A 27,024-nucleotide genomic window follows, 5' to 3' on the forward strand; every position below is an offset into this window, starting at 1 on the left:
GTATTCTGGAAGATTTTATTCGTACATATTGATACTCGCTTAAGAACTTTATTCTATTATTGTACTAACAGAATAAATTTGACAAGGCACCGATGAAATGAAATATTTATCATTGACTCTTTAATTGGCAAGCATTGATAGCATTATCATTAAAATATTTAGTTTTATGTATGCCATATCTTTCTAATCATAATTTCGTAATTTTTAAAGTAATTTTGTACTTTGGTTACAAAATACAGGATGTTTATTTGAAAGCATCATTGCCATATAATAGGTCTTATGTTTTGATACTGAGCAGCATTGCCCTATTATGGTCAAATATCATAAGAATATTTTCAGGAATTAGCAGCAGTTTTATTGAAGTATTTTCCTGCAGAGCAAGAAACCACAAATAAATAAATAAATAAAAACTTTCACGGAACGTAGGAGATAAAGGTTCTACAACACCCTACTAAGTTTGACTATCGGCTGTTGACGAAGATTAGAAATATGTAATCAATCATGTATATGTATATTGTATGAAAGCAATAATGGCAATTAACTTACCACTGAACTTATAATTCGCGTGGATAACGCAATAGAATGCGATGTTGCTTGTAAGCAACAGTGCCAAATAAAGGGTTAAGGGGTGAAATGTACTAATAATGTTTTCTGGTTGTTGTGGAGAACAATGATGAACAACTTAGATCCTTCCGAATGTTAACCACTGCTTACTGTTCATGAAGAGAACTTATAACGTTACACTTCGATTCAGGGTTAAGGATCAACAGAATCTGCATTCTCTGATATCATCATTATTATATGTTACGGTGTTCGGATACCTTTTCTCCCTCTTTTATAATTGGCGAGACTTTCAATGCATTCCTTTTACTAGTACATCAGTGTTGATCAAAGTCTATATTGGAGGTGTCATTTGCCTGGTGTGTAATACTTTCTAGTTATTTCTACAATATGCATCCAAGGATAGGTTCTATCTCCTTTCTTAACCATTTATTGAATCCTGATGTCAGGGTACATGGTGGGGCAGTGCTAGAGCGCTTATTTCTGGTCTGTGTGGGGTCTCTGGTTCGATCCCCAGAGTAGAAAATTTCTGGTGGACAATATTGTATACGCGGATTTTCTCGGGATACTTCCATTTCCTCACTTCTCACTCTACCCATTCGCCCATTTGCCTTAATAGTAGTTTCCATTAGTCAAAAGGGCGTATTCGTGGGACACTATTTAAACTGAAATATTTCATTTCATTTTCATTAAATATAGCCTAGTAGCCTAGATGCTATATATTTCTTGTGTACCTACTGGCAACTTCATCACACTGCAGAGGAAATGCGTGGATGTTGAAAGATTTAAAAAAAAAAAAAAAAAAAAAAAAAAAAACCAAAAAAATGTCCGTGTCTTATCAGTTGCTCAGTTTATATTTCCGTTCATACTAGTGGCGTAAGTGGGTGTTGCAACTCTGTTGCCTGTGTATGAAAAGTCGCTTAAAGCCAACTAAGTGAGGATCTTCGGACTTCAATTCTCGTTCCTTTCCTTTTGTGAGACAGACCATTATTAACTCAACAGATAATTTTATTTGTTTTGTTTCCCCAGTCTGATACTTGTGTATGATATAGGTCTAGATAACATTTTCTTTTTATTGCATAGTTTATTACAATGTGCTGATATTATTATTGTGTGTGGGAAAATTGAAATAACATAATTTTATACTTTTGTACGGTTTTTACAATGTCAATAAGTTCCAACCCTGCTACATGGCGGCTGTTTGTTTACAAGCAAGATGATAGCCTCAGCAGACAATTTTACTGAACTCGACATGGTTTTATAGTTGTGATTATAACGCTAAACATCCGAAAGGGTAGAATAGAATTGAATAGACTGCATAGTTAAGATAAAAATGAGTTGAAGTTTAAATGTAGGAAGAACTAATGCTGTGCATTTTAAAGATGGATCAGAATCTAATTTTGTTTTATACATTGAAATTGGCTTCATTCTGCAACTTTAATACAAATTAGTGCCGAAGCTATTTTAGAAAATGTCACTTTTAGATAAAATATTAACATTTTCGGAAGAAAATATTGAAACAGTCTGTCGTTTGTGTATACGAATGGATGGACAGAAAACTAGCGTCTTTGAGGAAAAGGAATACAATCTCGCTCAAAAAATAGCTGAGTGTCTAGGCATTGTGGTACGTAATAATTTATCATATTGAATAGAAGTGTTAACTTTACAATACATGTTCCAGCTGCTATACTCACTAAGAAACGAGAAATTACACTAATATTTTTTTTGAACTTAAGCTAACCCGTTCCTACTGCCACCCTACTTATCCCTATCTAACTCGAATCAACCCTATTCTGTTATGCTACACCCGTTTAAAGCGGTCCTACGTATTAATGCGCAGCTGGAGCGGGTCTTGTAAATTTACCCCAGAACAATTCGTGCGTTTTTTGGGGGCATTTCTTCCGAAGTTGTTGGTCCGCCTAGTTCTTAGCTAAAACCATAATAATTGGTTCCTTTGTGTACTAAAGTTTAATATTTAATTCAAATAGTGTTATTGAGCGAGCATTAGCGAGTGAAGGCGGGTTAGAGCCCCGCAGGGCACGCTATTTTTGGTCTTTATTACAACTAAATGGGAAGGGGGACCTGTGTTCTAGAACCTTGCCGCCATGTTGATTGTGTCACCGTTACATTGACAAGCATAGCTTCCTCCACGTTTCTTTACAGTTATTTGCTTACCGCATTTTCTACAGTCTATTTTTAGATCTTATTAAGCCAGGACTTTTAATAGATTTTCCTCATTAACACTAGCCATGTTTACAAAAATTACAAATCCAACCTTGCGCGAAGTAGTTCCCTCCGCTTGCCAAATAGTTCCATGTTTATAACCGCTTATATAAAAAAGGAAACACAACTTCTGCTTTCCTTATATATTATCAAGCACCCAAACGAGCAGATAATTCGTTTCTTCCCGTTAAATTTTCAAAACTTTGCTAGAAACATTCGACCAACTTTGGAATTTAACCTTTTTTTTTTTCGTACTGAGTTATAGTAGTTTGTGAAATTAATATTGGTGCTACTTTGTAGGAAATATACAGGTAAAAGTCAGTTCATTCATAAAGAAAGAATTATAATTCTTAAGAATGATAATAGACGAAGTTAATTGAAGTCTTTAGGGTGTTATTTAGATCAAGAATAGCAATTAGAAATTTTGTAAATTAGCGCTCATATTCTTAATCACGACAAATTACAGTTCTTCAGTTTTTCTTCTTCCTGTCCAAAATATTTAGCGCTGGGCAACATAATATCCTACTTAGCATAGATAAAGTTCAAGGAACCACCAGATATAATTGTTGAAAAATTAGAATTCTTCCACGGTTTACGTATAACTACAGCATACTATTTATACCATATAAACTACTGTACAAAAAACATTCCATCCTGTGCTAGGTGGCTACTAAAAAGCACGACTGTTACCTAACTGAGTCAAGCGAGAGCGGACTTAGCATGCTCGCGGGGAGCGCAGGGGTGCGTCCGTAGGAGACGGATACGAAAGTACGCTAATAAAAGCACGTTGTTCCTCATGTTGTTAGATGCGTCGCACAGCTTTATTATTACGGATCGTAGAGTAGATTAAGTTAAATTGGCAGAATAGATAGTAGGGAAGATTAACTAAGTCTTGTATGTTGCATTTAATGTGGGTTTTCGCACTGATATTAGTTCCGATAGCACTTGTAGTGATTTCTCTCTAGTAAAATCATTTTAAAATAAAATACAGCTTTACTGTGCAGAAATACTACACCGTCAAGAAATAAAATCGAATAGAATCCTGTGTGCAATTGAGAATGAGCGTACGCAGAAACTGGTGTTTCTTTGGAAAAAAACACACTAATCTGTGATAGCTCGCCACTGCAAGCAGCAGTTGCATCGTGCTTGCATGTTGTATTTACAAATAATTTAAATGACTTTCGCAGTATTTCAACGTGTACAGGGTATAGGAAAATAACTTCAGTGACAAAGAATATTACTATGTGTACTCAGAATTCAAGAGGTTGGCCCATATAACTTCGTATAGCACTTGTAATTTGTTATGAAAGGCTTTAGGAGCCATTACAATTAGAATTATTAATTCAGTTTCAATTATTGTAGTATCAATTTTAATATCTTACTGTTATAATTTGTTGTATTTACATCTTATTTAAGTAATTCTCCATTCTGCTGTTGAATCTAAATTTTTTATAATTTTTTAAAATGGCAGATAGCGAAAAGACATGCATTTCTGCGCCTTATGAACGTATAAGGTGAAAGAAAGGGAGCACATACAAAATATACTCAATCTTACAAGAAAGTAAAAACAGTTTGGTATTTAAAACTTTTTTATTTATAATAAAATAAAAAGAATAATCGCTATTTACAGTACAGATCAGGACACTTACAAAGTTAATTACAGTCATATAATTTGAGCCGAAAGTGTACAAGAATTTGCTGCTTCTGCAATATTACACAAGTAATTAAAGAACAAATGGTGTGTCAAAGTTTCCAAATCAAGGCAAATGTAGTTTTAAGTAACTGGTCATTATCTATATATTAAAAAGCGGGGATTATATGTTTGTCTCCAATCCTATCGACAATGAGAACTCGAAAGCCACAAGTGGTGGAAACGACCCGTTTTTATGGGTCGATTCCAAATTTTGTGAAGATTGTCCAGATCTAATTGAATATTTAAAAATGTGGAGATTAATTATTATTACATTTTTAGGGGTACACTGGAAGTGTTGAGATTTTTAAAAAAGCATCATATCCTATGATTTATACATTCCAACACAACATAATTGTATGCGGGTTATATATCTATCGGGCGTTTGTTTCATGGCCAAATGATAAAGAAAAACGAAGGATAACCATTTCTCCACGCTAAGATGAATCTTTAAAATTTGGAGTATTTTGCCCAATAAACACCATATATAACTGACGTTATAATTAATTGTGTATATAATGTATTTGCTGTTTACACATTGCATGTAAGAAGAAAGAAAACACTTATCATACATGAATTGGAAACACCAACCAGAAGTATGTTCAATCTTTCAAACGGTGTGAGATATTTAAAAAATTATCGAAAAAAAAATCTCCCGTTTATGGTACCCTTTGCCGATTTTTATCAAGTTGTCTCTCAGTTGAGTCTGTAAAGGGTCACTTACAGATGTTGTGAGGAATGACAAAGGAAATTCATGCACATATGTGAATGATGCACTGTGTAGAGATGGAAAACTCAGCTAGTTATCTAGAAGGTGATGGGTTAGGTTATTTTAATATTCAACTCTTAAGTGGGACCAAACTCATCCTGGTCCTTATATTTCGAACTGTCCTCCATTGCTTGTTTATGTATGGCACTTTAACTTGAATTCCAATTTACAGTCAAAATTGTAGTATCTTATAGAAGAAGTAGTGGGTAACTGCATGCAATCGTTAAGTAACCTATTTAATTGTCTTACTGAAGAATGTTATGCTGAAGCAAACCTATTGTCGCCTTCGTTTTATAACGTTGAAGCAAGAATACAGCGTAGCAGCCAGTACCTGAAGTAAATGAGAAACGAAACGTTAATGTTTGTAGAGCGTATACTTATTAATACAATTTATCTAAAGGTAGTTAAGAATATATATAAAGATAATAAAAAGAGAGGTAACTTAAATACAAATATTAAATAATAATAGCTAGCTTTACGACTATGTTGAGATTAATATTATGTCCTATAGTTGAAATATTATATATCCACAGAAGAATGGAGCTAATAGTAAATATCCTTTTGCGTGCAATACGTCTTACTTCCTTAAAAACAGATTTACAGACAGATTGAATACCTGATAAAACTGGGTAGTCTGAACGGGTACCCAGCTTCATTATGAAATAGTTGGTATAATCGGATTAAAAGGAATTTAAGTTCCGATAAACCTAAAACTGACATAAGGGGGAAGGAAGCCTAGTTTTCACAGTTTAACAACTGCATTAAATAGAATCTATAAACAATACAGTTTCCGTACAGTTTTAAAAACACCTATTACTTTAGAAAAGATCATCACCGAATTTAAGAGTTATTGCACGGATCCCAATGAAAAATCGGGTATTTACAAAATAAAATGCAGTTGCCAAGAGAGTTATATAATAAAACGAAAAGAAATTTAGAAGTCCGAGTGAAGAAACACATTAGAGCTTCGAAAGCGGAAAATCTAGTGTCAGATTTATCGAAACATTTAAAAGAAACGCAACATGGTAGAAGGTTCCAAAATTTGGAGCTAGAAATGAAGTAGACAGACTGTTTTCTGAAAATTTATTTATTCGTTAAAAAAAAAAAAAAAATGGGTAAGTGACAAATGGAAGGCGGTCATTACAAAATTTTCACTGCATTTTCATGACAATAACAATAACATGAGTTGGCAATCTTCCAACAAAAAAAAAAAAAAAAAAAAAAAAAAGGAAAGGCGCACAAATTGACTCCGCCATATTTTAGTTTGCTTCAACATCACCTACAGATCGCTGACGCATTTGACAACGTGTTTTCCACACAGCTCTTTCCCTTGGTAAGTCCGTTCCATTTTTATTCCTTGATGTTTCTGTACTTTTTCTTCCTGTTTTTAACCTCCGTGACCAGTACTCCAGGAGAGAGTTGAAAGCTTGGAACCCTAAAGATTCAGGAATTACAGAAACCTGTAAATAGAATAATAGTAAATAAGCAGGATTATTGGTCCTAAAAACAAAATAACTAGAGATCTATCTATAAAAAGAATAAAGATATCCGAAGAAAAAGTCCATCTATGTTTGACGCTTTTCTAATATGTCAAACGAAAGAAAAGGGAAGCTACATCTAAACTTTCTTAACCTAAGATACCTATGCTTATCTGGGTACTTGCCTGTTGACGTCCGAAGAAACCATCACTTGGAACATTTAGAATAAGAAGTACCGTATTTACGCGAATCTAAGACCCCTCAAATGTAAAACGTACCCCCCAATTTTTGAAGGAAAAATTGAAAAAAAAAATGTTCCTCCAATGTAAGATGCAGCCTTGAAAAAAAAATCTACACTTCATTGATTTTGAAGAATGAAAAAGAAAAAAAGATTAATAAGCATGGGAAAACAAATAATGTTATGGAAAAATAAAGAAACATTGAACTTACTACTGGAATTTACGGTATATTTATGTGCGTCTGCTGGTACTTTTTTTTTTTTTTTTTTTTTGCCTCATGTAATTACGGTACAACACTTGCTTGCGTCAGTTTTGTAGGCTTCAAAATGTGTGACTCACTTGTTTGTGATCTTTAAACGGAGGAAGACATCCAACGTATGAGGGATAACGTCCCTCGGCGGCGCCGAGTCGGGGAGCACACAATTCACGGAAAGTACGTATTTCCTAAATTATAAAATTGCATATTTTACTTCAAATAGGCTGTAAGCATAATCTATACATTAATTTGTTCTATAATTATCTCAAGTGAAGGTTAGCGTTTTTAATTCATTCATTTATTGCATTCAGAACTTTATGAAGGTCTTATGTTGAATGCTGTCTACCTTAACGTTAAAGCATCTAATTCACCCAATGAAAGCTCAAAATTTGATAAAAATTATTTTCAATGTGATCAACTTAGTTGTACCAATAATATACTAACAAAAAGGTCAAAAACCCAGGTGGGTTTTTTTCAGGTAGGTCCAACCCGAAAACCCGAGCGGTTTTTTTTCGGGCTGAGCCCACTTGGGCAAACCCTGACCAGAGTTTGGTAACTACTGCTGTCCAGCGCTGAATTAGTGTCGTCTGCAACACTTCTATGCAACGTGTCACTCGTATTTCCACGTTAGTCGTTGGAGTGTAGCAGATAGTTAAACATGGTAGCTCCATTGTCAATCTGCACCAAGGAGGAAATGAGGGCAGTGATTTCGCTATTTTGTAACGGACTAATTTATGATAAAACAGTGGAAAACTGAATATTCAGTATCGTGGCTGTAGTCGTCGATTTTGAAACGGTCATTTCTCTCATTACAGAAAGAAGAAAGCCCGGAATGAGTAAAATCTCAAAATGAATCGAAATCCCGAGTGATATAAACAATTTTGTAAAATTTATTTTCACGTCATAAAAAAAAATTACCGGTTATAAAACTATTTTTTTATGGTTTATATTCAACGCATTCTGACTCGTCTTCCAGAGTCCTTTCTAAGATAGCAACCGCTCGTAAGAACCTATAAAGCATTACTTGCTTACTTATGCTTCACTGTCATGATTTTTATTTAATTCGTTTATGAGGCTAAATTAGATAGTTCCACTTTATATCAGCGATCTCGTTTATTATTTTCAAGTAACAGCATACAAGAGAAAAAGAAATTTGGACATTATTAGCAATATAGTTTACATAAAAATCTCATCTGATTGAAAAAAAAAATGTGTATATATATTCAACAACATATTTATACGATTTCAAAAAAAAAAAAAAAAAAAAAATCTGTATTCTTTTGTCAGTAAAATAAAATTATACAGTTCACGTTGTTTGTCTCCATAAGTACCTCATTGTAGTATCACATGAAACGAACTTTGATGCTATTCTAGACTGATCTACAATCATCTAAACGTAGGCTAAATGTGGCACATTGCAATGTAAAAATAAAGTATGGTACATTGTAATTCTCCTTCTTCAACAAGATCCTTATTTCATGACTCCTCATGAACATGCTATTAACATTTAAGCTGTCTTTATCAAAAATATGGGTTTATATGAGTAATTATTTATCCTCTATTGTGTTCCACAATTTATATTCTTTCTCAAACTCATTATAGAAGAAAGTAGTGGCAGAAATGAGGCATCACTCTATATATGGCCATAACGTTGAATTTCTCAACTTAGCCTCAAAACCCAAAATGATGAAATAATGGAAAAATGAACTATATACAAATGAACATGCATGCACTAAAACAAAAAAATCTACCAGACAGCACTTTAAGTTAATTAGTGACACATATCTTTTGTTGGGAGAATTACAAAACAAAGTTTCAACCTAAATGCAGTGCCAAGAAGAAAAAAAAAATCAATTCAACATAACAGATCAGTCTATCATCAATAAATAAGTAAGTGCAACAAGCTGATGCTGTAAGTACATCTACAAGTGAGGTAATTATTTTGTCATTAGATGTCATCAACCTGATCTTAATAGAATACAAAACAAAAATAGTGATTAAGTTCCGTACTTGGATTTTCTTTCTGTATTTCATTTGCTTATCTCTACGGTTCAGATCATTTAGATAGTAAGAAAATCTAACATTTGGCGTTATGCATCGTTACCATGACAACAGAAATTATTTATGATCGCTATCATGGTTCTCGAGAATTCTGAGAGACTACATTAGTGGAGAGACAGCTACGGAATGTTTAAGATGTGTGAAGCCGCACACAGATTAACTTGGCATTGTTATATTCACCATCATTAACACACAAACACAAATATTAGAACACTGTTATTCAAAAAGTTACTTTGATAGAAATATTATGGTGATGGTAGCGTGGAAGTCGCCATCTTGGTTTTTAATAGCTGCGTATTCCTGACTGTCTATAAATTTTAAGAAAATTCGGGTTACCTGAGTTCCACAAAGTTAAACGTCGTTAGCAATCTCCTGACACCACCAAACTCCACTCCTCTGCAAGGGGTGATTCCCGGTCGGGTCACGATGCTGCTCACGACAATACAGGTTCGCCATCCAGTTCCATGATTAACAAGGCGAACATCTAAAAGTGACGACCAATATCCACATGAGGTTGCATATAATTTAGAAGTGGAGCTTATCTTTTTATCTAAACACACTTTAGGTTAGTCCAAGAATGCCGAATTTCTAAAGGTTAGCCAAAAGTTGTGCGATTTTGCATAATAAATTTCTAAAGATAAAAGCTCCACGTCGTCACATTATTCTTTCTTAAAATGGCTGAATTCTTCTTTTTCTTTTTGCACACGGCATGTCTATTCGCACATTCTACATGATAATTTACATCACGAATAATAATAAAAGTAAACATCTTTCCCCGCTCAAAATTAAGATTTGCAATATTACTATTATCTATATATGTCTAAATCCTAAACTAAAATCTGCAACATATATTTAATTTACGTGTTATTATCACTTACTCCCGCCATGTGACGCTTCGTTATACGCTTCGCAAACAAAAACGCAGCGTAATACTTGTAGTAATGTAAACAAATGAAAAGCAAATGAAAAGAAGTGAATTATATAATGTATAATGTAGAGAAGAACTTCGTTTTTATATAAATTTCATTTAAGGTAGGCCTAAAATATTTATACATATGTATTTACATTTACATATAATGACAAAATTTGTTCGTGAAGCTGCAGTTATTATTATAGGTTATATTTGAGAGTAAAAGGGTCATACACAATTTTTTATTACAATGAGTAGTGATGTTAAAATTTCAACTTCAACGTAATAATTACTTAATAAGATTTCTCTCCACTAACGAAGTCCTGCAGATATATTATGCGCGGGTCAATATTATTTACCAAGCATTTTTAAACGTGTGTTCCTGTATAAATACTGAATTTTAATTAAGATCAATGCCCAACTAGTTTATGGATACAATCACATAGCCTACCGCGCAGGTAAAGAATACACACACCCAAGCTATGGTGCAGATCAACATTACGTAGGCCACGTATGGTATCAATATAAAATAATAATGAACGAATCACGGATAACAGATTAAACACAACTTAATACTTTTAGGAATAAAGTATAACCTAACACAACCTGAAATAAAGAAAATTCAAACACTCTACAACAACAAGAAAAAAACAGAATGTAACGTTACCAGCGTACGTTACATTTTTCCCAGGGCCTTCAAGAAAAAAATTTTTTTTTTTTATTCGAACCCTTTGAGTAATTCGTTCCGTTTCTCGCTAGAACAATCAAATAATTTTATATTTGATAAATTTTGTTTCGATACCTCTCTCCCCTTGAGATCCTTCAAATAAACCATATTATTAACCACTTTAGTCACGAGGTAAGGCCCTGTATAGGTAGGCATATACTTGTGTGTAATTTTCTTGAATGCATCCGATAGAAAGTGCGTTCGGACCATCACAAGATTGCCTTCTTTGATTTCTATAGAACGATTCGATCTATTATCTTGTTTTCTTTTTCTTTTTGTTGACCATCGAGGTTCTACTTGTATGTGTCGCCTCGAGTCCTCCATGTCCTGTAACTCCAAAGGCCATGGGAATTGTTCCCTGAATCTATCCGCTGCCGAAAATGATATAAAAAGTTCCGCAGGGGTACAGCCAATGGTACTGTTATATGAATAGTTTAACAAATCCTGCGCGAACTTCACTACGTTTTTCCACTTTGTATGATTCTTACTACACATCAGTCGAATAATACGGTTCAATTCTCGATGGGAGCGCTCCACTATCCCATTCCCTTTTGGGTTGTAGGGAGTGACAAGGACATGATGGATCCGATGCTCCATACAAAACTTTTTCCAGCTCTGAGATAAGAACTGTGGGCCTTGATCCGACACTATATAATTTGGATAAGGACATATGGAAAAATATTCTTTTTCTAGAATTCGGATAATTTCCGCAACAGTCGAGGTTTTTAAAGGCAAGTAGCAGACAAATCGAGTATAAACATCTACTATAGATAGTATGTAATAATAACCATAACTACAAGGAAGTTTCCCAACCAAATCCACACATATCTTACGATGGGGTTTATCAGCCCGGATGTGGAGGTCTTCCCGTGCAATAACTCGGTTTGAAAATTTTGTCTGAGCACAGAGCTCACAGTTCCTTATATAATTTTTGAAGGTTTGTTTTTGATTCCTCCAAAAAAATAGTTCTTGAGCTAATTTTACACACTTTGTTACTCCGAAATGTCCTGTTTCATGGATTTGTTTCACTATGTTCTGAACTAAAGCTGTAGGAATTACTAAAAGCCAATTATTTAATTTTTGATTTCGAACATATAATAGGTTATCATTAACTTTAACTCGATCAGGTACTGTTGCAGTATTTAACTTATTTCTCAACTCGCAGCAATACTTATCTGACGATTGTAAGTTTGCCAATTCATTCATCTCAAACCAGGTATCAGAATTATAATTTACAAAATTTATTTGGTAGTTACTAGGTTCAGCATTACATTCAGGAGTATTACGACTTAATATGTCTGCTATTTTATTGTCGGTTCCTTTAATGTGTTCGAACCGGAGGTCGAACCGCTGTAACTTTAATAAAATTTTTGTTGTCCTCGTATCTAAGTTTTGTAATGTGAACGCATAGGTCACAGCATTATTATCACAATGAACTGTGACTTGCCTGCCCAGGATATAATAGGAGAAGCGTTCACACAAGAACAGGACCGCTAAAAGTTCCAACTGAAAAATAGAATAGGAGATTTCAGATAATTTTAACTTACGGCTTGCGTACTCGATAACTAACAGTTCTCCGGTTTCGTCGTACTGTCCAAGATAACCGGCTAAATTTTCCAATGACGCATCCGAGAACAAGTGGAAAGGTTTTGAGAAATCGGGTTGACTGAGTGCAGGAGGCTCACTCAGTAACGTCCTCAACTGGTAGAACCGTTCTAATAATTCAGGAGTAAGTTGGTACCTTTTATCTTTCTTTAATAGGTCGAAGAAAGGCGCAGTTACTGCAGTAAATTGGGGAATAAATTTTCTTCTCCATGAAAGGATTCCTAGGAAAGATCGTTACTTTTTCTTAGTTTTAGGAATCGGGAAACACTTAATTGCCTCATTATGCTTCGGATTTGATTTCACTTCAGATTCATTAACTACATGTCCTAAAAACAAAATTTCTGTTTGCACGAATTGACATTTTTTTGAAATTTAAGGCAAAGTTTCCAAATTCGAGAATTTTGAATAGTTTTTCCAAATGGTTAAAATGTTCCAGTACGTTTGAACTATAACAAAGTAAATCATCCAAGTATACAACTACAAAATGCCGAGTATCTAATCCGAAATAAGAATTCATAATGTTTTGAAATATACTAGGGCTAGACTTGAGTCCCATAGGCAAGACACAGAGTACATATTGCCGCCCTAAGTAGATAAAACTAGTACACTGAAATGAGTCAGGATGCAGTCTGACGCCATAGTAACCCATGGTCGCATCCATTGAACTAAAGACTTTTGCTCCCGAAATTCGCGAGAGGATTTCGTTTATGGATTCGACTTGAATTCTCGGACTTATGACCTTATTGTTCAACAAGCGAAGATCAATCACTGGTCTCACACCCCCCGAAGCTTTTCTTACACAATGTATCGGGTTCCTATAGCTACTAGGATGTTCTTTAGCAATTCCCAGTCTAACCCATTTATTTAGCTCTTCTTCAAATTCCTTTTGCATGGCCTGAGGAATGGGATAAATTTTTCCGACGACAGGATCCTGATCACTTAATTCAATTTTATAGGGTTCACATTTTATCGGTTTTGAATATTCACAAAATAGATGTTTATACTTAAATAACAATGTCTGCAGTTTAACTTTAACATCGGCATCTAAATCTTCACGCTTATTAATGTATTCATTGATTTCAGTTTCGGAAATTTCTCCGAAATCCATATCACATTTATTAGGAGAAGAGGGTACATTACATTCATCAGACACTTTATTATCAAGATGTACTAATAAGATTTTTGGATAAGATAGATCTAAAATTACCTTTTCGGAATTATTGTTGTTCAAAATAAGTTTACGGTTTTCACTATCCAAAACTACTTGAAATTTTGCAAAGAAAGGTGATCCCAATAACAGTCCAGCTTTCATATCTTTAACGATAAAGAATGGGACATCAAATAAATTTCCTTGAATATTAAGGGTTAACTCTAATAAGCCCTTAACTGAAAAGTCATCTTTCCCAGCAAAAGCATTTAAATGGATTCTGGGCGTAGGTTTTAACTTCGCCGACCGAAAAGAATTTTGTAGTCTCGTCCAAATATTATAATTTAACAAATTTAACTCAGCTCCCGTATCCAATATACATTTTATTTGCATCCCCCCAACTTCACAGTTCACCGAAGGGGAAGGAAAAATCTCATAGTCATGGTGTATAGTATCCTCTTCTTCTTCCTTTAAAACAAAATAAGTTACTAACTTAAAAGGAGTTATTTCTAAATTTTCTCGAAAACCGGTAAGCGAATAATCTGTATCGCAAGTTTTATCGAAATTTTCATGTGGGGAGAGAAGTTTCGTTGAGCAGTAATCGTCTCCCCTTAAAGGTGACTGCTCAACCTGTTTTCCGAGGCCTGAAAATTGTTAGTCGAAACGGAAGGATTACTAGTGTTCATCGCTCCAACAGTCACAGAGGGATAAGGCGGATGTAAAGAAGAAGTGACTGTCGTCATCACTGGAATATGAGAAGGGAAAGGAAAACTCACGACTGGTACAGGAGGACCTTGTACAAATGGCGATTTTATATTATACATCCCTGGTATGATGTACGGCAGCGGTATATTTCCATACATCATAGGTGAGTTTTGAATTTCCGAAACAGGGTGATTTTTCTTAATTTCGTTTCCTCCCCAACTTCTCTTAAATTTTCGATTACTCTTCCAGTTCCGACGTTGTGAATTTCCAGCCCCATTTCTAAATTGTTGATTTGGAAGAGTTTCTTTTACAGAAGTTTCGACATTCATCGGATCTGTTTGCACCGCATTATCTATACCAGCTTTTTTTCTCTGATTAACAAAGGTTTGCCTCACATTCGGTTGTTTCTTGATTTGGAATTTTTGACCACTGTGACTATCAAACTGGCTGTTAGGACTACATTCTAGTTCGGCTATCCTAAGAACCAAATCTTGCACATTACTAACAGACCCTAACTTCAAAATTTTGGATTCCTCCATAGGTAAACATTCTAAGATCAGATCTTTTAGTTCTTGATCCGATGGTACCGTCACAGTCGAATTATATGTTTCTACAATATAACGGACAAAATCCAGCAGTGAAGAATATTTTGTGCGATCATATCTCAACGAATAGAGACGACGCTTCTGTGCCCTCTCCATCCGTTCAGATATATATTGCAGCTTGAAGAACCTAACAAAATCTTGAAAGGTTTTTATTTGGTTCGCGACACTTCGATACCAAATCTTAGCAGATTTTTCCAAACACCTCCCTATTATATATATTCGGTCTTGCTCGGTAAGAACATACATGTTCATCGTTTGGATTAGGTCATCCAAGAAAATTTGCGCAGTTCCTTGTGTCATTTTCCCATCAAATTTTGGAAAATGATGTAATTCTTTTAAATAAGAACCAGCACATCGCTTTTGTGACGGGCTATTTCCCCAATGCACGTTTTCTGCCGGTAACTCCGAAAGGGGTTCGCAATTTACAGTACTGCAATTTAAAACAGGAGGTTCACTTCGATAATTTCTATTTCTATGACGTTTTCGCTTATCATTCCGATGACAATTTCCTTCTTCCTCCGAATCGGTTGAAGAAAATCTCCTACGCGAAGATGTACCATCGATCCGCCCTCCATCTAAATTATATATCTTAGTTTCGTTATTGTCGCCCTCTGAAACATCAACTTCGAATCTACTTTTCTGAAATATTTTATCCCGACTACTATCATTATTAGCGGAAGATTCTTCTTGTATATCTAACTTCTCGCGGAGAAGAGCTTCGCATTTATCTTGGGCTTCGGAAATTTGGTTTTGTACAGATTCCTTCAACTTTTCCATATTCTGCCTACACTGGTCCCGGTTATGTCTATAAGCCTCAATTACATCTCTTTCGAGTACCTTTACCATGTTAACGGTAGCCTCGTTAAGTTCGCGCATTTTTCGGCTATCGTCAGCTTGTTGCTCTTTTACAATTTTAACTTCTTTTTGACAATCAATATTAACTTTACTTATTTCTACCCTTAAATCAGACATTTCTTTCACTACAGATTCAATTTTTACATCTAGGTTTTCGTTAGTCTCCGTTAATCCTAATTTTATATTGTCTACATCTGTTTTAACAGTATTAATATCGGTTACAATATCACTCAATTCTTTGGAAAAATTAGTTTGAAGCTCACTTATACTTTCCATGCATTGAGTCTTTGTATCGCTAATTTCTAATCTAACCTGTCCTAAATCATGAGTTAATTCTGTTTTCATATTACTCAAAGATTCCTTAAGTAAAGACATATCATTAGACATTTTTAGCATTTCTGATTTTAATTCACACATATGCGCGGATAATTTAGTGTCAATTTTTGTCTCTAATCCGGTGATCACTGCCATTTTGGTGTCAATTCTAGTTTCCAATCCGGTAATCAGGTTTATTAGAGTTTCCAGAAGTGGACCCCCACTAATTTCGATTGTCGGTACACTTTTTACTCCTCTATCCTCCTTATTAGCAACGCTTGCACCTTCACTAACTTCATCATTTAAACTTATTTCTCTTTGTGCCTGACAGTTTAAACAATACCAACTACCATCATGTTCTTTCAATATTTTAAGTTCTTCTGACGATAGTTGCACACAATTTGTATGAAACCAATTCCCACAACTTTCACAGTTTATTGATATATTATTATTAGAATCACATGTACTTTCACAGCAACTATGTTTCTCAGGTGCATGTCGATCTACACTCGACTTACTAAGACTCATATTTTTTTTTCATCATATCGGCTACACATCTCAAACATTCCCCAACAAAATCTCCACCAATGAGTAATTAACAATACCTCATTTGAGAAAGCAACAACCTTATAAATTCTAAGAACGGTAGTACATATCTTAGTTATAACTATAAATATTATACAAATCCTAAAGCTGAAGGTCGCCAATTTTGTAACGGACTAATTTATGATAAAACAGTGGAAAACTGAATATTCAGTATCGTGGCTGTAGTCGTCGATTTTGAAACGGTCATTTCTCTCATTACAGAAAGAAGAAAGCCCGGAATGAGTAAAATCTCAAAACGAATCGAAATCCCGAGTGATATAAACAATTTTGTAAAATTTATTTTCACGTCATAAAAAAAAATTACCGGTTATAAAACTATTTTTTTATGGTTTATATTCAACGCATTCTGACTCGTCTTCCAGAGTCCTTTCTAAGATAGCAACCGCTCGTAAGAACCTATAAAGCATTACTTGCTTACTTATGCTTCACTGTCATGATTTTTATTTAATTCGTTTATGAGGCTAAATTAGATAGTTCCACTTTATATCAGCGATCTCGTTTATTATTTTCAAGTAACAGCATACAAGAGAAAAAGAAATTTGGACATTATTAGCAATATAGTTTACATAAAAATCTCATCTGATTGAAAAAAAAAATGTGTATATATATTCAACAACATATTTATACGATTTCAAAAAAAAAAAAAAAAAAAATCTGTATTCTTTTGTCAGTAAAATAAAATTATACAGTTCACGTTGTTTGTCTCCATAAGTACCTCATTGTAGTATCACATGAAACGAACTTTGATGCTATTCTAGACTGATCTACAATCATCTAAACGTAGGCTAAATGTGGCACATTGCAATGTAAAAATAAAGTATGGTACATTGTAATTCTCCTTCTTCAACAAGATCCTTATTTCATGACTCCTCATGAACATGCTATTAACATTTAAGCTGTCTTTATCAAAAATATGGGTTTATATGAGTAATTATTTATCCTCTATTGTGTTCCACAATTTATATTCTTTCTCAAACTCATTATAGAAGAAAGTAGTGGCAGAAATGAGGCATCACTCTATATATGGCCATAACGTTGAATTTCTCAACTTAGCCTCAAAACCCAAAATGATGAAATAATGGAAAAATGAACTATATACAAATGAACATGCATGCACTAAAACAAAAAAATCTACCAGACAGCACTTTAAGTTAATTAGTGACACATATCTTTTGTTGGGAGAATTACAAAACAAAGTTTCAACCTAAATGCAGTGCCAAGAAGAAAAAAAAAATCAATTCAACATAACAGATCAGTCTATCATCAATAAATAAGTAAGTGCAACAAGCTGATGCTGTAAGTACATCTACAAGTGAGGTAATTATTTTGTCATTAGATGTCATCAACCTGATCTTAATAGAATACAAAACAAAAATAGTGATTAAGTTCCGTACTTGGATTTTCTTTCTGTATTTCATTTGCTTATCTCTACGGTTCAGATCATTTAGATAGTAAGAAAATCTAACATTTGGCGTTATGCATCGTTACCATGACAACAGAAATTATTTATGATCGCTATCATGGTTCTCGAGAATTCTGAGAGACTACATTAGTGGAGAGACAGCTACGGAATGTTTAAAATGTGTGAAGCCGCACACAGATTAACTTGGCATTGTTATATTCACCATCATTAACACACAAACACAAATATTAGAACACTGTTATTCAAAAAGTTACTTTGATAGAAATATTATGGTGATGGTAGCGTGGAAGTCGCCATCTTGGTTTTTAATAGCTGCGTATTCCTGACTGTCTATAAATTTTAAGAAAATTCGGGTTACCTGAGTTCCACAAAGTTAAACGTCGTTAGCAATCTCCTGACACCACCAAACTCCACTCCTCTGCAAGGGGTGATTCCCGGTCGGGTCACGATGCTGCTCACGACAATACAGGTTCGCCATCCAGTTCCATGATTAACAAGGCGAACATCTAAAAGTGACGACCAATATCCACATGAGGTTGCATATAATTTAGAAGTGGAGCTTATCTTTTTATCTAAACACACTTTAGGTTAGTCCAAGAATGCCGAATTTCTAAAGGTTAGCCAAAAGTTGTGCGATTTTGCATAATAAATTTCTAAAGATAAAAGCTCCACGTCGTCACATTATTCTTTCTTAAAATGGCTGAATTCTTCTTTTTCTTTTTGCACACGGCATGTCTATTCGCACATTCTACATGATAATTTACATCACGAATAATAATAAAAGTAAACATCTTTCCCCGCTCAAAATTAAGATTTGCAATATTACTATTATCTATATATGTCTAAATCCTAAACTAAAATCTGCAACATATATTTAATTTACGTGTTATTATCACTTACTCCCGCCATGTGACGCTTCGTTATACGCTTCGCAAACAAAAACGCAGCGTAATACTTGTAGTAATGTAAACAAATGAAAAGCAAATGAAAAGAAGTGAATTATATAATGTATAATGTAGAGAAGAACTTCGTTTTTATATAAATTTCATTTAAGGTAGGCCTAAAATATTTATACATATGTATTTACATTTACATATAATGACAAAATTTGTTCGTGAAGCTGCAGTTATTATTATAGGTTATATTTGAGAGTAAAAGGGTCATACACAATTTTTATTACAATGAGTAGTGATGTTAAAATTTCAACTTCAACGTAATAATTACTTAATAAGATTTCTCTCCACTAACGAAGTCCTGCAGATATATTATGCGCGGGTCAATATTATTTACCAAGCATTTTTAAACGTGTGTTCCTGTATAAATACTGAATTTTAATTAAGATCAATGCCCAACTAGTTTATGGATACAATCACATAGCCTACCGCGCAGGTAAAGAATACACACACCCAAGCTATGGTGCAGCTCAACATTACGTAGGCCACGTATGGTATCAATATAAAATAATAATGAACGAATCACGGATAACAGATTAAACACAACTTAATACTTTTAGGAATAAAGTATAACCTAACACAACCTGAAATAAAGAAAATTCAAACACTCTACAACAACAAGAAAAAAACAGAATGTAACGTTACCAGCGTACGTTACATTTTGTTTTGCGGAAGATGTTAAACTTGCGGAAATTATTCGTCGAATGCAAGCGCAGTATGGTGACTGTTGTTTATCTCGAAGCTAGATCTACGAATGGTACAGCATTTCAAACTGGGAAGAACTTCTTTCTGTGACCAGGAAAGATCGGGCAGGCCATCGACGTCAACGACGGAGACCAATTTGATGGTCAATGAGGGTATGATGATGGAAAACAGACGAATCACAGTGGACGAAAACGCCAATACTTTACACATCAGACATGGTTCAACATATTCTATCTTACACGACAGGCTACGTTTTCGGAAAGTGCGTGTGCAAGGTGGGTCCCGAAAGAATTGTCAGCGCGGTGCAAAATGGTTACAGGTGCAAGCGAAATTTTTTTTTTTTTTTTTCAATTTTTCCGCCAGAATCAAAAAACTTGTGAAACGTTGGGAAAAGTGCATTGAAGTGAAGGGAGATTATGTCTAAAAATAATGTATGTTTTAGTTTTCTATCATTAGAATGTACCTTTTCTCAAAAATCCCTTCACTTTTTGAGTTCTCAAAATTGAATACCTCCCTAGGCCCACCCAATACCAGAACCTGAATATAATTGGATGGTATCTAGTCAGACTAGGCCAAGTATCAATTTTTGCGAAATTGAGTTATTCATACCAAAGTACAGGTAATGATGTGAATTTTTATCTGGCAAAGTAGACCAGCTATACTATTTCAAATTGTGTCTATTTGAACAACAGTATAGTTGGTATACTTTGCCAGATAAAAATTTACATCATTACCTGTACTTTGGTATGAGTAACTGAATTTCACAAAAATTGATACTTGGTCTAGTCTGGCTGGATACCATCCAATTGAACATTTGTGATACATTTTGGAGACACCAATCCAGCGTCACTGTCCTTCCTCACAATATCTGTATATGTCCCTTTACAGACACAAGTGAAAGACGTCTTGATAAAAATCGGCAAGGGGGATATTTTTGCTGTTATTTTTTTTCTATATCTCGCACCGTTTGCAAGATTTGAGCCTACTTCCGGTTGAGGTTTCTAATTCATGTATGATCAGTTTTCTCTCTTCGTGCATGCAGGATGTAATAAGCAAATACATTATACACACAATTATAATGTCATTGATATCGTGTTCATTGGGCAAAACATTCCAAACAATGAAGATTCATCTTAAACTGGAGAAATGTTTATCCTTCATTTTTCATTATCAGTTCGCCATGAAACAAACGCCTGAGAGATGTACAACCTCTGTATACAAATATGTGACGTTGAAATGTATGACTCGTAGAATATGATGCTTTATTTTTTAAAATTTTAACACTTACAGTGTACCTCTTAAAGAATGTAATAAAGAAATAACAGCCATGTTTTTTTTTTTTTAAATATTCAATTAGAACTGAACAATCTACACAAAATTTTGCAATCGATCAGTGAAACCGGCATCCGAGAACTCACTGTCGAAAGATTGGCCACAAACATATAACTTTTTCTAGCATTTTAATATAATATATTGGAAATACATATAGTTGATTACTTGACTTTCAACGTCTTTTTAGGATATTAGGACAGTTGAATAGATCTTTCAAAAGTATTGGACACGTATTATGTGCTTTTTAAGTTGCATATGTGTTTCTCGAGTTTCTACTATCTCGACCTTATTGACCGGTATATGTGTAGTTAGATAGATAGATAGACAAATGTATAGATACATAGGAGTGAACAGCTTTCTTTTTAAGATTTTGTCCTTTTTATTTCTTTTCTCTTTCTGTCTGCTCAGTTTATTCAAGATGAATAAAAATTATTTCAGAGGGGTTATTAAGAATATTGCTACGCATTATTGCTGATTGAGTAAGCCAAAGTCTTAGTAAATAAATAAGCTGTTATGTATTTTTTTTTCTGTGACCCGATCTGTATAGATAATTTTCGTTCGATGTCCGTTGGGAGTGATGAATTTGAGCTGTTATAATTGAAGATTGAGATGACAAATTGGACTGCTTTAAATTAGATGAGGTTATAAAGAATTTTGCGTGCAGAATACATTTTATACTTTGTAGAAAAAAAAAATACCACTCTTCTTACGAACTTCTCAAAATGTATCCGATTAAAGTAGGGGCGAATTGTAGAGACCAATGAAAGGAAGGGAAGAATAATTCCTTTGATTTAGACAGTGACAACTGAGGGCGGGCGGCAAACGTGGCTTGTGTCCCGGGCGCCGGATTGGAGGACGCAAAGCTGGGTAAATATTTACTTTCACAATAAGGCAACGAAAAGAGTTTTAGCAAACTAAAGATCATAAAAAATACCTCAAAAACTTAACAGGACAACAATGACCCACCAACCTTAGAATCATATCCATAGAGCATAAGTTAGCTTCAAAGCTATCTTTTGAGGACATTGTAAAAAGCTTTGCAACCAAGAGAGTGCGCAAAATTAAATTTTAGTTCCAGCTTTTTGTTTTCATTTAAGTTACGTCGATTTAAAGAGATTTGCAAAATGTCCCAGTATAATACCGGAGACAACAGCTTGACTGTTTGTCATAATTAAATATTCTATTTTAAAGCAACAGATTGTTGATTCATTCTACACATATGCATATCCTGATATGATTCCAAAAGCATTGTGATTTACAGTTATTATGCTAAGATTGTAAGAATATGTCAAGCATGCTACTCTCAGATTATTTGGGAATCAAATACTACGTAGTTTGGTGTTTTATTTTGTACTAAAAATTAAATTATACAGTGCAATTTTGAAATTAGGCTTTACCACTTGAAGAAAAAAATGTAATAGGAGAATTACTGTGTGATGCCATATCAGGTGTAGTCGGAGAGCGTTTTAATTTGCATGATCAAGAGGAGGGACGTTAAGGCAAGTTCTTGTCCTGGACGACCACTAGCCTAATTGCGTGGCTGGATGTAGACTGGTGAGTATGCTCCTTTTATTAAGTAATAAACTTATAGCGGAGAAATGAATCTCAGTTGAGTTAGAAAAAACTTATCCAATGAATCACTTGAAAAGCATTAAACCAAGGAGATGGATATTGTGAACCTTATCTAATTTAGTAAATTATTTGTTTTAGATTACGGAAGATGACCTTTTGCCTCAGAGCATCTGCAGAATGTGTGTCGTCCAAATACATTCATTTTACTCTTTTCGCAAGAGATGCCAAGATGCTGAAAGAGTTTTGCGGAAATATGCAGAAAAACGTTATGGAGTAAGTACGCAGCTGAGAAGTAGGAAATATGATTAGAGTGTTTTTGTCTCTCATGATATGCACATGTTCATATAGCATCCTAGGAACTCTACTAGCAATTGAACAAAATCAATATATCTGGTATAAGGATAAACATTGTGGATTCGTGCATTTGCCATTCTGCTGATGCGGAAACTTGGGATTGCTGTTAGATGAAAGCACATTTCTAATCAGTGTGATAAAGTAATTGCACTATTACTCCGTCTTTGCAAAGTAAAAGATTACTTAACCTTTTCTGTAAAACTATCTGACGAATGTACTTATTCTAGCTTTGTTTGACTATTGTGAGGCAGTATATGTACAATCTCTTTCAGCTTACAAATCTAAAACTATACAAAAAATTCATAACTCATGCATTCGGTTTGCTCTTAATCTAAAAAGAAAAGAACGGATTTTACTAACTTTGAACACCAATAATATTTTGACAATGTCAAGACGAAGATACCTTCGTTACTGGTGTCTCATTCATAAAGTTTTGAGAATGAAATGTCCTCAATACTTGCAACATAAGCTCACACATCGGTCAAATATTCATTCGTAAGTGACTTGCAATAAAAAAAAAATAAATAAAAAATAAAAAAATAAAAAAAAAAGTCACACCAAAACAAGTAGAACGATTCCTCTATATCAGAGCTAAGGGCATAGAACACATTGCCCAAAATAATTAAAGACCAGCAGTCATTTAACGCCCTTTAAAAAGTTTACTATTCCATAACAAGCGATTATCCTCTAGCGCTCATGATATGTACAATTTAGTGTGACACTGCTTACTACTTTTTTTCTTTACCCTTGTAATAAGTTTTGTATTTCACATACTTGAGATTTATCATAGATTTAGGTTACTTTTAATTATTAATTTTAGAACTTTATACTTTTGTATCTTTTTTAATCATCTTACTATTTTTTTAATGTGATTATTTCTAATGTGGCTTTATTATTATTATTATTATTATTATTATTATTATTATTATTGCTTTTTGCTTTATTTTTTTTCTTGAAGACAGAGGTTAGATTTTAGAACAGCCTTGGCTGAATCTCGCTCACTTTAACAAAGGCATTTGAATTTTTTAAAATGCGTTTGAATTCGTTAAAGAGTTTTCACTACAAGAACATGACTGAGAAACAAACTAGATGCAAATTGGTGCAAAAATTATTAAATGTCAACTAAGCGTAATATGTTGACTTCATTGAAATAATAATAGCTAAGTGGAATCACTGTATTTATAAAGTGCAGCTGCATTGATGAAGGATGCCAGAGAATCTGGAACCCACTTGGTGAACTGAGTAAATGAATAAGACATTGTTCCTAATTTCAAGTTAACTGGAATTAAATGTTGCTTTCTCAGATCAAAGCAAGAAATTTATAATAAAGATGATTTTATGGGACATAAACTCTGTCCCGGAATGTTATGTACAGAGTGATTGTAGTCAGAGACGTAACTAGGGTGGGGCGGGGGGATGGAAGCTTGAATCCCAGGCGCCGGATTCGGAGGGCGCAAATTGGGCAAATGGGTCATTCCATGTGAAATCAACAAAGCCTACAACCCGACCGTCTTAGATTTTTACCAAATTGTAGTATTTCTTAGGGATTGTCGGGATATGAAATTGTGCAAAGTTGTAGCTTTCTGTATGACGAAGTTTCTGAATTATGGGGGCTCAAAAATACGAAAAAATCGTCTACTTTGGTTCATACTCGAAGCTTTCGGACAACATTGCTCTTGATCTAATTGGCGTAGAGAGATGACTCTTGTTTTGTTTGAAAGGGCATAAAATAAGCTTTCCAACGATATATCGCATGTCTAGTTTCGGAAGAATATCTATTCAACGTCCCCAGTGTGAATTTTGACCTTAAACTTCTGAGGACGCATATCTTCGATTTTTCTAAAACTCGCATATAATTTACACACACACAAGCTTACTCTATAACATAACGGAAACACAAGTTGGAACGGTAATGGGAACTTTCAATAAATTTGTTTTTTTTTTAGTAGCACTTTTTTTCGTACCAGACAGTTTTAACTTATAAAGCAGTTTGCAACACTGCATTTAATGTACTACTAATAAAAAGCTATATCCATCGTGTCCAAGCTGAAAAAGAGTTAGTTTATTTGAAAAATAACGTACCACGTAAGTCACTGAGTCCTCAGACGTATCCATGCGTTCAGCCGCTGCATTGTGACCGTACTTTCCTCTGAAGTTAATGTGTATGTTCTTCCTGTGGCAGTGCAAGGATCCACTTTTGCGAGAACATCACACCTTCGTACCCGACAAATATCTAGGTGTTGCGGAAATACAAAAGAGCCTGATGGTCCATGAAGATGAAGTAAATTAATTTGTACATCATCTGTATCTTCAGATACACTACGAACACACCAAGCCACCAATGTTTATTTTACACACATGTAACAAATCCATTGATTTCCTGAAAGTATAAGAAATCCGAATGTGCCATCAAACTGTGTTCTGTATATTCATTACACATAGAATAACGTTTCACATGTGCAACATCTTGTGTAGCAGGAATAACAGCATGAATTTTTTGGGTGCTAGAAATGGGAATTGCCCTATCATATGATTGTCTTGGTGTCATTATCTGGTCACTATAAGGTCTTTGCAAACTTGCTCTTGCAGCAAGTCTCTTTAAAGTTTCCCCTAGCCCATCACACGGACTTTTTCCATGTGCGGTCGCAAAAAAATGCCATTCAGCAAGTACAGAAAAGTCACTTTCATGATAACTAATACTGATTAAGTTCTTGCGATTTTTGTAATGAGCTGCTGCTCCATCGGTGAGATAGAATAATTTTGTTAAATTTTCGGGATCGAATTTATCTTTTAGAAAGGTAATAAGTATTTTCTGCAGTAGGTACACTAAAGTTGTATCATGTTTGAGACAGTCCGATATGACGATCACATTGTCAGTTATAACTGTAGATGTCTGGGGATTTCTGTAGTATATGCAAAACGGATGAATAGTTGCTTGACCATTAGTCCAGTGGAAATCTTGTGACGCTTCTTGCAAAACGAATGAATAATTTTCTGCAAAATCACAAAGAACAATGCACTGTTTATCAAGAAGATATTCTTTCAGATCCTTAAGATATCAAGATTGCTGATGAGTAATAAAAGAATGTTTGACCAGGTGTACAAGTTTTTCCACTAGAATATCTAGGATCTCTGCTGTAGGCTTCGTATGCGTTTCAAGTGTTGATCTGTCTGTGGCAATCCACTGTAAGTGACGTGTTCAACAAATTGCTTGTCTAGTAGTGTTTCAAAGTGTTCACATATACCTTGCGGTCCTGGACATTCACGACACTGAAGAAAGTAACACTTCGGTTGAGGTGGGTTACACACTAGTGTACTTAAATGAGTTTCATACGATTTTGAAATACCAACTGACTTACACGCGTCTAACAGCAATTTTACATTTTGGTGGATTGTACACACACACACATATATATATAATGTATGTGCCACTACTTTCAGCCAGTACACAGTGTTCGGGCGCAATTCGGCAAACTTCGAAAATCCCACATGCATATCTGATTTCTCCTCTTTGAAATGGACAAACTTCTTTACGTTGTTCAGAATTAATCATTTCTGTACATGTACCCTACTTCCATGACCTTTGATTAAAAAAAAAAAAAAAAATCCTTTTTCCCATGCAAAACACGACTAACCGAATCACTATTGTAGAATTGTTTTATCACATCCACTGTTGTGGCAGGTAAAGTTTTTCCAGGCTTTAGGTGAGGTGTGGTTAAAATTCAATTGATCTTTACAAGTTCTTTTGCTTTACGGGCCATGTAGTTAGTGCAGTGAAATTCTTGCCGATTTTTTTTTTTTTTTTTTTTTTTAAATACAGTCCAACCTTTTTTAAGTAGAGTTAGTATGTTACTTTCATACTTCTATCCGCTGTTTGAAATTTTTCTTTTAACTGTGTTCACTTTCTGCTGTATTTTCCTCCCCGGACTCTGT

At 34.4% G+C, this 27,024-nt stretch overlaps 1 protein-coding gene across 2 annotated transcripts in view; it reads left to right on the top strand.

Moving 5' to 3' along the window:
- The first annotated feature begins 1,454 nt into the window (after nucleotides 1-1,454).
- Nucleotides 1,455-27,024, top strand: part of LOC145686690 (uncharacterized) — a 50,719-nt gene continuing 25,149 nt past the window's right edge. The window contains exons 1-2 of one of the 2 annotated variants that reach the window (XM_081760234.1): nucleotides 1,455-1,535; nucleotides 22,876-23,010. In XM_081760234.1, coding sequence (XP_081616360.1) covers nucleotides 22,915-23,010 — 96 coding nt within the window. In that variant the 5' untranslated portion in view covers nucleotides 1,455-1,535; nucleotides 22,876-22,914. Of the gene's footprint in view, nucleotides 1,536-1,654; nucleotides 2,186-22,875; nucleotides 23,011-27,024 lie in introns of those variants that run through there. The other variant, XM_081760233.1, reaches the window with a different exon arrangement.

This window comes from Thermobia domestica, chromosome 5, assembly GCF_964235325.1.
Source record: "Thermobia domestica chromosome 5, izTheDome1.hap1.1, whole genome shotgun sequence".
Lineage (NCBI taxonomy): Eukaryota > Metazoa > Arthropoda > Insecta > Zygentoma > Lepismatidae > Thermobia > Thermobia domestica.